Source organism: Hyperolius riggenbachi, chromosome 1, assembly GCF_040937935.1.
Source record: "Hyperolius riggenbachi isolate aHypRig1 chromosome 1, aHypRig1.pri, whole genome shotgun sequence".
NCBI lineage: Eukaryota > Metazoa > Chordata > Amphibia > Anura > Hyperoliidae > Hyperolius > Hyperolius riggenbachi.
This window is the reverse complement of record NC_090646.1, coordinates 469544585-469560083: the sequence shown is the minus strand read 5'-3', so window position 1 is coordinate 469560083 and position 15499 is coordinate 469544585. Positions and strand designations below refer to the sequence as shown.

At 44.6% G+C, this 15499-nt stretch overlaps 1 protein-coding gene across 1 annotated transcript in view; it reads right to left on the bottom strand.

The window, feature by feature from the left end:
• The window catches only part of CABP7 (calcium binding protein 7), a 163424-nt gene extending 150587 nt beyond the window's left edge, over positions 1 to 12837 (bottom strand). The window contains exon 1 of the mRNA XM_068271494.1: positions 12207 to 12837. Within this exon, the coding sequence (XP_068127595.1) occupies positions 12207 to 12315 (109 nt within the window). The 5' untranslated portion in view covers positions 12316 to 12837. The remainder of the gene's footprint in view (positions 1 to 12206) is intronic.
• Between the last annotated feature and the right edge of the window lie 2662 nt (positions 12838 to 15499).

Below are 15499 nucleotides of genomic sequence, written 5' to 3'. Positions count from 1 at the left end.
CAACGCATGGTAGAGATAGCAAAGGCAAGCAGGACGTACATACATACATGCATACATACATACATTTAGAGCATCTCAGTATTAAATGGAGTCCTGGGGGGGGGGGCGGGGGGGAGTGATCGCTACTGTGGGAGTCCATGTTTCAGTCAGAGTTTACAGCTGAGAGGGAGGGATGCCTTGGGGCTGTGGTGACCCCGTGATGTAGGCCGGGAAAGGGGGGGGGGAGTTTTGAGTTCAGTGAGTTAAGCAGAAGAACTGCTTAACTCACTGAACTAAAAAAAAAAGCTGCCATTACACTGCACCGCAATGCACCACTGTGAATGTGGCCTCAACCTCGCTTTATAGGGAACCTTACCATGATAGTCAAGTAGCAACCACAGAACCCTGCAGGAACTGATTGCCACAACCAAAGGGCATTCCATAAAGACAGGGAAAAGGTTGCCGAATAGGTTTGCACAGCCATTTGTAAAGCTTTGTCTAGGATTCCCTTGAATCATAGTAAGACTCTTTTTTTTATTATTAATTTTTTTAATCATGTAGCTAGCCTAGCGCTAGCTACATCCCCCCACCCCCTCCGATCTCCTCCGGCAATCAAAGCAAACAAGAAATCCCGTTCAGAACGGGATTTCCTGTTTGGCTTCCCCCGTCGCCATGGCGACGATCGGGATCATCGACGTCAACGACGTCCTGACGTCAGAGGGAGACCCGATCCACCCCTCAGCGCTGCCTGGCACTGATTGGCCAGGCTGAGCACGGGGTCTGGGGGAGGGGCAGCGCGGCACAGCGGGTAGCGGCGAATCAGCGTGGAGCGGCAGCGATCGGTATATACACACAGCTAGCAAAGTGCTAGCTGCGTGCAACAAAAACAATTTATGCAAATCGGCCCACCGGGGCCTGAGAAATCCTCTGTGGCGGCTTACCCCGAGCTCAGCTCGGGATTATCGCCCAGAGGGTTAATTCCTCAGGTGACAGTTCAGGATGTACAGACCTATAACTAGCCTGCAGGATGGCGACCCATTCTGTTGCTATGGAGAGGGAAGAAGGACTGATGGAGCGGTGCATGACGGAGCAGGCAGGGCCAGGACAATGTCCTTGGCAAGTACAGTACTCGGCCAAGTCAATCTGCTAAGGCAGATTGACCGTCAATGCATCGAGGGGGGCGGTCAGTTGAGAACCGTTGTACATGTGTACGAAGCTTAATTCGTGTAACAAGAAGCAAAACATTTCAGGAACACATCTAGGGCTTGATTTACAAAACGGTACTAACTTTAGCACTGGCCCTTAGCACGTCTAAACTCAGTTGAAATGTGAGAAGTAGTGATCGTGCGCAAAGTACCGCGCGCAAAGTTTTGCGCGCGCAGTGCACAGAGCACAGGGCGCTCCGCGCGAAGTGCCCACTAAAGCCTATGGGACTTAGCGCGCGCATAGGACTTTGCGCGCGCAAAACTTTGCGTGCGGTACTTAGCGCACGATCTGATTGAGAAAACTGGTGCTAACCTACTTAGCACCCTGGTTAGCGCACCTTAAGACTTTAGACGTGCTAAGTAGGTTAGCACCTCTTAGTAAATCAAGCCCCTAAAGTACTACTTTCCTGATTAACTTTAGCTAAGGTCATGGTTGCTAATATTATATAAAGAAACTGGCGAAAAAATAATTTCAATGGGAAGTAGCAAGACTCAAACCAATGATATCCAAGATCCAGATCAGTGCTCTTCTGAGCACTGGAATTTGTAATAATCTTGTGTGGTTATGCACAATACAGACTGTATTATGTCTGGAATACAAGGGCCATTGCACACAGGCAACTCAGCTGCAGATGGTCACACAGCTAGAAGCTGCAACTGCATTCTATACTCAGAATATGTTTAAAGGAATTGCCGCAGGGGAGAAGTTACTTCCAGTGGCTTCTCCCTTCATCACTGAGTGTCTAAGATTTTAACATGTTCTTGAGCAATAGCCTCTATTGGCCAAAGCAGGTAATTTAGGATTTGATTTCAGGTTTACATTGGGTGCCAGTAGCCAAGCACTGACTACTGGTTTCACAGGTGCCAGCACTTAGTTATTGTATAGTTGAGGATCTGTTATTGGTTTCAAGGGTGCAGGGGCCTTAGTTTGGCCACTGGCAATCAGCTATTAGTTTTTCTATAAGGCTAGGGTTTGAGATTAGGGTTAGGTGTTGCCTTAGGAAGGTTAGTATTACTGGATAGGGTAGGGGGAGTTATAAAGCTGCTGGTAAAATATTGCTAACCGCACATTAATAATCATTTTATTATTATTGATTTATATAGTGTCAGCTTCTTCAATGGCTCTGTACAACAAAATACAGTGCATACAGGGCCGGCCCTAGACTTATTGCCGCCTGAGGCAAATTTTAAAAAAATTGCCACCGCCGCCCCTTCCCCCCCCCCCCCCCCCCCCGAGAGGGGGGGGCGCGCTCTGGGGGGCCGCCGAACTGGAGGGGTAGCTGGCAGGACGGGGGTATTGGGCCAGCGGCGGGGAGGGGGGTCGGACCCCCCCCTCCCTCGCCTGGGTCCCCGTCCTCCGCTCCCTTCCAGCCTAAATAGACGCAGCCGAAGTGTAAGAGGCACGGGCGGGGAAGACACTCACCTCTTCCTAGCGTGCGCTCCACTGACGTCACTTCCTGCAGCGTCCTGCAGGAAGTGATGTCAGTGGAGCGCACGCTGGAGCGAGGAGGAGGTGAGTGTCCTCCCCGCCCATGCCTCTTACACTTCGGCTGCGTCTATTTAGGCTGGAAGGGAGCGGAGGACGGGGACCCAGGCGAGGGAGGGGGGGGTCCGACCCCCCTCCCTGCCGCTGGCCCAATACCCCCGTCCTGCCAGCTACCCCTCCAGCTCGGCGGGCCGGCTCCCCGCACCCACGGACGGGCGGGTGCCGCACTGCCGCCCCTGGAAATTTGCCGCCTGAGGCAAAAGTTTCACCCCGCCTCATGAGCGGGCCGGCCCTGAGTGCATAACCTGAAAATGCGGCTTACCAATGTCTCACCGCACAGAACCGTCGTTCTCGCTGTTAACACTGCTCTCCTCTCCTGCCACTAAAGCGCTCTCACCCTGTGAGCTAATATGATTGGCTCACAGTGATCACAGGGTTAGGAGCCAATGAAGTACAAGACAATGGTGGATTGTAGCTGATGCAGTGAACAAATGAATTACAGATTTTTTTACACAGGGGTGGAAGATATGTACACACATTACACAGCATTGTGAGACAAAAGGGAATGAGAGCCCTGGCCAACAGGCCTGAGGGATGGAACCCACTAGAGCAATTTTTTTGAGCATTTAGGGAGCGATTCAAAGCGCTAGTAATTTCCCTAAACGCTCAGCTAATGTTAATAGATGGGCCAAATTCCACTGGAGTGATTGCGATTAGCAAAATCGCTATCATAGTAAATGCAACATTTTGGTGGCATTAGCGTTTGCGTTTCTGCAATGTAAAGTATATAAACGCTGGTGAAATCAATCATGAATCGCTGCAAATAGCGATTTCAGTGTGATTTTAAATTAATGCAAACTAAATAAAATTATGATACATTGAAAAGACCAATCAAAATTAAAATCGCTAATAGCAAATCGCTACACAATCGCTGGCAAAAAGCTTACACTTTTTAAAATTGCTAACAAAATTGCCAGAAAACGCTCAAGAAATCGCTTACAAAACGCTCATTAAAAACATTAGCGATTGCGATAGCGATTCGTGATTTGTAGTGGGTTCCAGGCCTAACAGTCTAAAAGTATAAGGGATAGGACAGTGGGTGAAGGGAAGCTGTGCATAAGATGGTAAAAATGGTGGTCGAAGAGTCTTAGGTATGTATGCTTGGCTGAAGAGGTGAGTTTTCAGGTTGTGCTTAAAAAGGGTAAGTGTAGGTGAATGTTAGATGTGTTGAGGGAGGGTGTTCCAGAGGAGGGAAGAGGATCGAGAGAAGTCTTGTAGGCGGGATTGAGAAGAGGTGACCAGAGAGTAAACCAGAGAATATTATTAGTAGAGCAGAGATTGCGTGTAGGATGGTATCTGGAAATAAGTTTACTTTGATAAAAAGGAGTGAGGTTGTAAAGAGATAATTCCAAACTATTGGCATCACCTGCTGCCCTAATTAACAAATGCTTCTTTAAAACGTATGCAAGAAAAACGTGTATCCAAGAATTTATCATCAGCAGCTGCAAGCAAAACATGTAATAAGTACTAGTTTTATACATTGTCCAGTCACTGTAGGAAAGTTATAGCAAACAGATGGCAACTAGTTACAGCAACTAGCTGTAAGGCGAACACTGTTAATCCAGGAGACTTGGGCGCAGCCGGCGCCACCATAGGCCATAATAGGAATTAAGGCTATAGCAGTGCACAGGGAGTAACTTCGGCGCCATCAGAAGACAAAGCTGAAGTTACTTTTAAAACACAATAATTCGGCTTCCAGCAACTACTGGAAGCCGAATCAATTCATTCCCTACCATCCATGGCGGCCTGGAGGGGGAATAGTATTTAACACAGCCGGGAACTTGTGCAGCAGCAGGATCAGCCAAATACCGGCTGTATCCTGCGCCCAAGTCTCCTGCGCCGATACCGCTCGTACGCCTGTAAGGGCCTATTTCCACTTAGGGCCCGTTTCCACTTTGAAGTGATGCGAGTGTGGCTACCTAGCTGCATTGTATAACTTCCGCTTGCAGTCGCGTTACTTCCGCTTCTCCTGATTGACTGGACGAGATGGGACGCAGATGCAGCAGATTCTTGGATCGCATTCTCGGATTGCACCGCTCTGCATACCCAGCATGCAATGGAAACTGTTCTATTGCCGTGCATTGGTTACAGTTCGGCCACGGTGCGATGCGGCTATGTAACCCAGAGGGGACAAACATGGGAATGTGGATTCACACACATCTAATTCTGATTGGCCACTGATTGGCCACTGATTGGCCAATTTTAACACTTCCATGTAGTATCTTACCTACATAATCTATTCATACTGTTGGTTCTCATACAAAACGGTCCATCCACTGACTATCCTAAATTGGATGCATACATGCACCTCTAGAAAGCAGGTCAGTTCTCCAATACCAATATACACAGGAAGATACATTGCAGCATACCAAAGGTTCACTCCTTTATTAGATCATGGATAGGCAGCGGAATTGGCTGACATGTTTCAGTCCACACTGTCATGTGATCACGTAATTATTATTATTTAGTATTTATCGCCGACATCTTCCGTGGCACTGTACAGAGTGTATAGTCTTCCCATTTAACTGTCCCTCAGGGGGGCTCACAATCTAATCCTACCATAGTCATGTGTTCTTCACAGTCTAGGGCCAACTTTGGGGTAAGCCAATTCACTTATCTTTTGGAGATGTGCAAGGAAACCAGCATGCCCAGAGAAAACCCATGCAGACACTGGTTCAACATACAAACTCAGTGCAGATAGTGCCCTGGTTAGGATTCAAACCAGGGACCGAGCACTGCAAGGTGGGAATGCTATCCACTATGCCACCGTGCTGTAACAAAGTCACAATAAGACATGGCCTTCCACCAAACAAAACATTCCATTCTAAAAACATCATACCACCAGTCAACCTTGATGGAAGTGGTGGGAGCCCCCCTTCACATGGGAGGCTGAACTTGCCAGGAAGTTCAGTCTCCCGGCTGCCAGCCACAAGCACCTTTTGGCTGCAATTACATGCAGCAGAATGGCAGTGTTTGTAACCCCAGGCGTATCACCGTGGTGTTATATGTCAGCAAAAAAAACACAACATGTCGCATTTGAGCACGGCCATGGTCAGATGTGGTTCCATAGGGGGGGCCTTCTCTACCCCCATGGTGAGCTCTAGCAAGTGTCCAGCTGGTGCACAGAAGCAGTATTACCACCTTTCGCCTCATGTGTGAAAGAGGCCTTACTGTGAGGAAGCTTTGCTGCCTTACAACTTACGAATGTTTGAGTACATTTAGGAACAAAGTTTTGGACTGCCCTGAAAGTCCTGACTTGACTTCATCAGACATACTGCGGCAGGATCAGAAACAAGTAATTACCTCAAGAAACCTCACCAAAGTGTGTAAATTAAACAAGCTCTGCTATGAAGAGTGGTCCAAAATTCCCTCACACTGATAAAGAAAAAACGGAACTGAACAAATTACAGGAAGCATTTAGCTGCAATTACCGTTGCAGAAGGTGTTGCAAGCAATCATTAAGTTTAAGGAAGCAATTATTTTTTCACATGGGAGACATAGGAAAAATGTTTACTTACGTTTGCTCTCACTAATTAAAGGGAAATTCAAATTTCATTATAAAATTGCTATAAACATAGTCCTGTGCTGCACAAGTCTTTGCGTAATTTAATATTATTTAAAAGTGATTTTCCATTTCAGTTTTCAGGCAGCTAACAATTTTTAGCACTAACAGTAAACTCAAATTGCTCTTCTTAGCAACTCTGGAGTATAGCCACCAATCTAGACCAGAAATTGTCAGCTTATTGCATAAGTTAATAGCTGCACAGTGCAGAAGCCTTTGTTACTCATTTCCAACACCTGCACTAAACCACTGGCTTGCAGCATTCGGTGACTTTTTAATCACATACATGTAGAAAATTATTAAGATGAAATGGGGCCCTAGGAAAAACACATTTTTTTTGCCTACCATTGATAGTCATCTGATTTTTTTAGTTAGATTTGCTGGAAAGCAGCATCGACCTGGCCTTTAGACTCTTTCCAGGCTCTAGGCAGCTGCCTAGGGCTGCCTTGTGGATGATTCGGCTCTGCGTACATGCAATAAAAGCGCCTGAAAAAAGGGCACCAAATATTGCCGCTAGTAGAATAACGGCAAAATTACCAAAATATTCTACTACTTTCCGTATTTTTCGGACTATAAGATGCTCCTGACCATAAGACGCACCTAGCTTCAGAGGACAAAAACCAGGGGAAAAAATAATATATACTAAACCTGGTGCAGCCATGGTAAAGGGACATCTTGTGGATTATGCCCCTTTTGTACCTCATGCCCCCTTGTACCTCTTGTGTCTCTCTGTGTCTCCCTGTGTCCTTCTCTGTCCCCCTTGTGTCCTCCTGTGTCCCCAGGTATCTGCCACTGTCCTCCTTGTTTCTTCCTCTATGCACCTTTGTGTCTCCCTTGCGTCCTTCTCTAGGCCCCTTTGTGTCCCCCATAGGGCCATAGTACAGGGAGTCCTGGACATTGCGGCGGGTTGGCGGTTCGTATTGGCAGGCATTCACAAGTCAGGAACTCCCTTCATTTGGACTATAAGACGCAGTGAATTTCCCCCCCCCCCACACACTTTTGGGGAGAAAAAGTGAGTCATCCTTACCAATATTTTACTATGATCTAACCTAACCCTACTCTCAAACGGGACCTTTGCCCTCCCGATGCCTAACCCTACCCTCTGCTGAGGCCTACTCATTAACCCTCTCTCTAACAATGCCTGGCCCTTAACCCCCCCCAGTGGTGCCAAGTCCTTAACCCTCCCTGGTGGTGCCTAACCCATAACCCGCACCAACACCCCCCCCCCTCCCCCGCCAGAATGCTGTGGTGGAAACTTGCTATTTTATCAGGCACGGAAATTTCCACTTAATGCCACTAATTGCAGCTTTTTTCATTGCCGCCTAAGGTGGCACCCTTCTTGCCATAGCATACTTTTTTCCCGTTTCTCTCTAATCTGTCATTGTCCATTAGAAACTCTGTGGAATGACTGCGTTTTATAGGCACATGAAGAGATAGAGTAGCTGACATAAGTTTTGCCTTTAATCTTTGCAACATAGAGAGATGAACTAAAAACATCAAGCTCTTTTCAGCAAAAGTGGAATCTTCCTTTAATTATAGCTTGTTAGAGATCAGTAACTTTTCAAATGGAGAAATATCTAATGATAAGGGAAATCAGGAAGGGACACATGCATTTTCACATCACTCTGTGTTGTACTAAAGTGACATCCACTATCTGTGAAGGAAAAGACCTCCTCTTCTTCGCATGACTCACTGTTCCAGTCTCCTCAAAGCCTCCTCAATAAAGCTATCAGTTTTTTTTCTGACCAGAAAGTCACAGAATGATTCATAGCAACCGCAAAAGAATTATTATTTATTAACGTGAAGCGTAAAATGTGCAACGAGCAGTAACCAATCAAAACTCATTATTTAATAACTTAAGAACCCTGTAATCTGATTGATTATTATGGGGAGCATCACTTTGCACTGGGTGTTGCTCTGGTCAAAGTCATTCATACGTTGCTTCATGGATGAGGGAGATGTCACCACACAAGATAAGGTGACTAATCCTCATGCCACAAAAGAATCAATAAGACACACAAATGATCTTGTGATCAGGTTAGGAATGCTACAAGAGTTCTTGCTCACATCACTTTGTTGTATGTGTTAGTTTTGCCAAATTCTACCTAGATGTACGAGTGACAAGCTTCCATTTGAAAGCAAGCATGCACTGTATTACACTCAATAAGGATTTGGATGAATTTCATACTATAGAATGATTCCTGATCAAGTTACAAATATAGAAAATATTCTATTTAATGTTAAACAGGGCTAGTCTATTTTTATTCTTTTAATTCAATGGAATGTAATTTATCATCTTGCCTGGGAGGCATTACTTTCACAGTGGCCCTGTCTGACCCTTGGCCTTTTACTAGTTCCCACGGTAGTCGAGTTAGTTGCAGGGAAGTTGAACAGATGGTTTGTTGCCCCCAGGACTAGTATGTAGTAGAGGAGTGTAAAAGGGGCAGTGCCACTAGAGGTTTGACAGTTGGTTAATTACTGAAATGACAAATTAAAGGGTGACTATACACAGCTTGCTATATTTGGAAGCTGCACAACTGTTTCAAGCATCTTTTGCCCGCTGTTTCCTGCAGGGACTAGCAAGTAAGTGGCGATCTGCAATTACCAGAATTACAGCCCAGGGCCATATTTCAGCCTGTTGGAGAATCATTGTGATTAAGGATTTGTTATTTAGAGACAAGGCACCAATGTGGACATGGCACAGCATTACAAGATGACTATGTGTCACAGCACTGTATCAGTAGGAAGAAGCGTGGGCACGTAATTCACTGACGTGTGGAGAGTTCTGACCTTGTATGGTCACTCTACAGTCACATTACAAGCATTGTGAAACAGTACAACACACTGCACATAGTGTCCATGACGCAATAACTGCACATCCTGCATTAAATAGAAATCAACTTAGTACACTGCATTATGGTGTACTGTGATATTACACTGCTTCATGGATTTTAGCGCATCAGGACACTGAGTCCGTTTTATGAGGTGAATAAAGGTCAGAATGACACCACATAGCCACAGATGTGGCAGCTCAATGCAATGCACTGTGAACTGGGTTACTAATGTGAATGGGCCTTAGCTTCCAAAGCAAACACTAGTCATAAACTATGCATGTATATCACAGTGTGCTCTTTAAAGAGATGTAACTTGGCCTTCAGTAGCATTTGTTTTTGAGATTGTAAAAAGCATGTTTTCAGACACTCATTGCACATTACCGTGGCACGAGAATCCTATGATAGGAGTCCTTAAAAGACCTTTACAAAAGTCATTTGAACCGTGACTTAGAATGCCTATGTAAACAATGCTAAGAACTGGAGCCCAGTATACGTAGTAATTATTGGCTGTTCAAGGTCACTATAAGCTGAATTTGGCGAGTCCAATGTCCATATACTGCAGATCATTCAAAAGAGATCTAAAGGGGTCTTATCCAATTGTAATAAACAAGACGTATAATGACTGAAGCAGAATTACTCTTCCCTAGTGAAAGAGTTGTATATAAATCCACCATCTACCTTGATAGGTAGACCCATTTTGATACTCAAGGTCACTGTAAGACCATGTTTGTGAATGGTAGTTTATTTGACAGTTGAGCTCAAAAGTTGAATCTTTAGAAGTCAAACTGGATGAAACCAAGTCTGAAATAGGGCAGGAAGCCTACACCCAGCATGCCAGGCTTTATAGGTCAACCTCAGGCACATGATATGAAGGTAAACTGATGCAGTCCTAGCACCCTCACCTCTGTCCCCCACAAGCAGAATTACACCTTCCCATATAAACAGCCAATTGTTTACCAGGTGGTGAAGGAACAGTCACATGACCATTTTATCTCATACCTCACATGAGCTGTATATGCCAGGGCCAGGCTGGAGAGGTGGAGATGAATGAGTCATTGTGTACTCAGCATGAGATGCAGTGATCCACTTCCGGACTAGACAGGGAAGTGGCTAAATGGTCACAAGACTGTATTTTACAGCACTTTATAAAGAAGAACATGTCTCTTTAGTTGACCAGAAGGGATTCTGTCAGTATGCAAAACAACACCAGTGGTAGTTAGACTGTTATAGAAGCAACCACTGTGTCACTGAAGTACCACATACATATTCTAGAGCAGTGACTTAGGCCACACTACACTGCCCCGAAGCATGCATGCAGCACAAGCTGAGGTATGGTTGCTTCCAAAAAAGCCCAATCACACGGATGTTGAGACTTATTCCTTGTACTATATACCCCAGGTATGCATATTTTAGGGGGTACTTCTGTTGGACTCAGGGTGTACTTGGACTTATCACAGTCATTATAGTAACATTTGGGTCAAACAATAACTAATTTAAATGTACCTGAATAAGAATGTTTTAGTTTGATAAAGTATGAGGCAATATGTTTCCACAGGTAGTTACTTGGCAAGCCCCAGTGGTGTAGTGATAGGGGTTGCAGATGCTGTGACTGCACCAGGGCCCCTGGATATGAGGGGCTCACACAAGGCCCTCCTGTAGTCTCTGCATTAGCTCTTTATTGGTAATGATCACCTTAATATGTGCTTTAAATAGTGCTAATCACTAACAAACTACTCCTTTTTCAAAGAGGTTGTCCTTGGAGAGACAGTTTTGGTCATCTTTATCATGTGATAATTTCACGTGCAGTGCTGGGGGGGCCATTGTTCAATTTGCACAGGGGCCCATGGCTCTGAAGTTACGTCACTGATAAGCACTATCTTTCATAAAGGGATACATGGTGCAATGATAATGAGAACAACTGCTGTGCACAATGTTCCACCTAAAGAAATGATTGTTTTTGTGTTGCGGCCAAGTGTTTACGAAAATATTTATTGGATATGCCATCGCCAATATTATCAGCGTCAATTCAGAATTCTGCTACCAGTGTTTGTTGTTGGTCTTTAATTGTTTTCCATCCAAACCAGTGAATTAGAACACTACACATACACACTAAAGCACCGCTATAGAATGCACTGTACCATCAGCTTAGATAACTGGAATACAGTAATAACAAGTGTCGTTTACTCAGAAGGAGAGACCTGAAAAAAGCCACTAGCAAACAAAGTTTACTTAAAATAGGGGATGTTTATTGAAAAAGCTTCCAGCCATGGCTTATAGTGATGCCAGTAAAACAAATTCAACTGCTGCACTGTAAACTACATCCATAAGCTAAACAACACCCAGGATCTACAGTTTCCCCACTGGCACAGAAAAAAGGACTATACAGGGCAAGTGAATTCTATTTGTGGTCAGATCTTTCCATGCTAGAATGAGAGTGCCTGCTCTCATCACACAATGTGACACCTGCTTTACACCAATTACTAGCTACTCAGTACACCACCATCACTCCACGAGTCTATGAATGAAATACTGGAACGACACATGGGAACAGCCTCCTTACATGCCAAACACTCCATCAGCCACATTGCAACCTTCATCATCATCACTGACTGAGGCAAACGCTTTCAAGGGCTTTGTAACAGTGCTATTGACATATCTGTGATGGGGTCACCCTGGTGCTCAATGAGGAGGGAGGTAGACCAAAGAGCAAGTAATGATATCTATATATATATTATATATATATATATATGTATTATATATATATATATACATATATATATATATATATATATATACTCATCTATTTCCATGCACATATGTACACACCTAATTACCTTGTACTACACAAGTCTTATCAGGTACTGGCTTGAGAAAGAGCATTGTCTACTCTATAAGGTACATGTAAGGTATTTGCCCCTTGCTCACTTGTAGGATGGCCCCTGTACCTGGATAGCACACCTGCATCACCTGTTGAAGCCTACCCCCTCCCATCCTGGCATATAGGCAGGCTAACCTCCCATCCAGAACAGATCACCTTAGCCCAATGCCAGCCCCATGCCCCCGCAGACCGGCTGACTTACCCTCTATCTCGTCTTCGGGGAGCTGAGTCGGTGCGTGCTCTCTCAGTAATTCGGGGATGGTGTACACCCCCCGGTACATCAAAGCCGCCGTTACCGGGTGAAAAGGCATCTTTGCGGGCGAAGGGACACCCGGGGGCAGAGAAGACTCGCAGGGGCAGCATACGGAGTGACTGTCACCGAGAGACTGTCACCAATAGATGCTCCTCAGGCAGCAACAGCAGCAGCAGCAGCCCGCTCACTGTCACTGGGCGAGTGTTACAGGTGAGCTGCATGCGGACTCATGGAGCGGCTCTTGTTGCACACACACAGGGGGAATGTCAATCAGAGACAGGGAATGGCACGGCCAGAGAGCGGGAACAGCAGAGAGACGGCACAGGAGAGACAGCACAGGACAGGAGAGACAGCAGCACTCAGGTAGAGAGGGAAGGGGAGAATGCCGCTATACACTCACTGCTGCTGATGGAGAAAAGAAGAGAGAGAAAGAGGGGAAAAGGAGAATTTCAGCCGGTGAAAGAGAGAGAGAAACAGACTCTGTGTGTGACAGTGACAGGGAGATAAGGAAAGAGAGTGTGAATATGGGAAGGAGGCAAGGAGAAATGCAGGGAAAGCTGAGAGAGGGAACCAGAGAAAAGGAAGAAGGAAGGCAGAATGAAAAAGAGATAGGAGAGAGAGAGGGGGAAAAGGGGGGGGGGGGGGTGATGGAGAGAGGAGGAAAAGAAAATTGGAAGGAATGGGAAAAGCAGCTTGGAGAAGGAGAGAGGGATAATAAGGGATACAAAAGTGCAGATATGGGAAGAAGAGATTGAATAAAGAGATACATCATGACTGAGGAGGACCTACTGTACCTGAAGCTTTCCTACACGGACCTGCACATCAGTCCACACTACATTGTCCACAGCCTCACACTACATGGTAATTCCTTGCACATCACTACACAATCTGCATGTAAATAGGAAAAGATTAGTGTGTTTAGTGCCAACCTGTGTTTTACCAGAGGCCATTATTTGGCAATCTTTACTAATAACACCTATCATGCCTCTCATGTGCAAAAAGTGGTATTCATCACTTAGCCTCGGGAGCTGCTTCAGTCAGATTAAAAAAATAAATCATAGTAATAGATAATGCATGCATTAAACCTGCCAGTTGCAGCCATGCTGTTTTCAGTGTTTGACATCTTCACAAGCAGCCCTGCTTCTTGACATAAGATTTATTTTTCTTACAATTTAGTTTATGTGCATCAAACATTTGAGAATGTATGTACATAGTTTGATTGCATTGCCTTCAAAAAAATCTGTCAACAGAAAGCATCACTATAAATGCAGTACATGTGCATTTCAGTTTTGTGCTTAAAATATTTAATCTGCATCATTTCTAGGTGTACACACACACACACACACACACACAAATACACACACTCGTACGTCATGATTCCCCCCTTTGTAAGTGTGATCATCCAACACCTGCATCATTTTAGAGAGTACATTGCACCATTTCCTCCTTCCAAGCACACTTGAATCATAGCTACTACCGGTAGTCAACAGTAACCAGACTTAAGAAAGCCCTTGAGGGCAAAGCAGCTGCCACCTACCTCACTTCTACAGGCCAGGTTGTCATTTGTGATGTGAAGTTTTTACATCTTTTAACATATTGTTTAAATTAAACTGCACAAACATTTTATTTGATATTTAGTGCCCAATTTGAAATTTATGCAATTACAAGTCATTTGTTGTTAATGTGGTGTTCTGATCTATGGGCATGTGAGTGTGTGTTTGTGTGAGTTACCTGATCAGGGCCGTTTTAAGGTATAGACAAACAAGGCACTTGCCTGGAGTGACACCTACAGGAAGGGGCACCACAAAACTATTCTTAGTATGCTGCAAAATAGAAATCTTATACACAAATGCTAGTTCTATTAAATTGTACCTGCAGTGAAATTCTAAATACAATTCATGTAATCCTTATTGCACGTGATAGTAGCTTCAGTGATGGAACAGGTATATAACTCACCAATTTGCAAGAAAATTGGTATTATTGTTAAACCCTTTCAACCCCCTCTCGGCAAAACCATCATGGCAGTTTTGCCCGAAGACTCTCTGATGAAGTCCGGACTCTGTGGCCACCCCCACCTGTGTTGCTGGGGGCTGCCCTCAGCTCAGTGACCACCTATCAGGCTGTAGTTAGGGTTGGCCTGAGTTGATTGCTGCAATGTCTAATGTTTTACAATTATAGGATATAGGTTAAAATATGATAAAGAAATTATTACCAGGTCAGATACAAATTCATATTAATTCACTTTTTCTTTTTTCTTATTATAAACCCTCAGTAATCTTATCATTGATAAGCATATCTGCTGTAGATTTAACTATGGCTGCCTTTACATAGCAATACATAAAGCATTTTTAGGAATGGGTATTCCTAAGTATTGAAAATCTCCAGTGTTGCTTTGAAAAAAAAATTACATAGGAAAATGTCTATTGTTTAAGACACAGAGCTGCTAAAATAAGCGATAGACAGAAAAAATTCCATGGGTGGCCAAAATACAACTACACATCGGTTTAATGGTAAAACCCAGATAAATGTACCTGGAACACCACATAGTTGTTATGTACGAATGAAAGATTTTATATTGTAATGCAGGCAAGTACTCACCACCAGAAATAGTGTATGAGGCTCATTATCTTATTCCATTTCCTATATTACAGTGCACAATCAAAGGTGAACACACATTCTAGAATCACCCAGTTGTGAGCGTAATGTGAAGGCTGTCTTTATTTCCTTTTAAACTATGCCAGTTGTTGGCTGACCTGCTAATCCTGTTCCTGTGTCCCAGGGCAGCAGACCCTGCCACCGCAGAGGGGACCAGAGCTGTAAGGGGTCCCCAACTACTAATTTTCTCCCTCCAATAAAGGGGCCCATCCTCAGGTGTTTTTGTGGCTACACTTGTTATAAGTGTAAAGATTGCGATGGCTACACTTGTTTTACAAGCCTTGCAAAGTGGTCCCCTGGCTGTGAGGGTGACCAAGGGGAGACAAGGGAAGTGGTATGAACAAAGTTTTGCTAGGGGGGAAAACGATTTGCAGTTACGCCCCTGGTGTCTAACCAATATTTTCAGCCATGATCCAGAACATCAGGTGCTGGGATTAAAGTCTGGCCATATTAGCTGCATGCTTATTTCAGGTGTTTGATTTAGACAGTACTGCAGTCAAAAGGAATCAGCAATTGCATTGTGTTCCCTGTAACAGCAGGAATGCAACGGAACGGGAAATTCTCGCCTCATGTTATCCATTATCCAC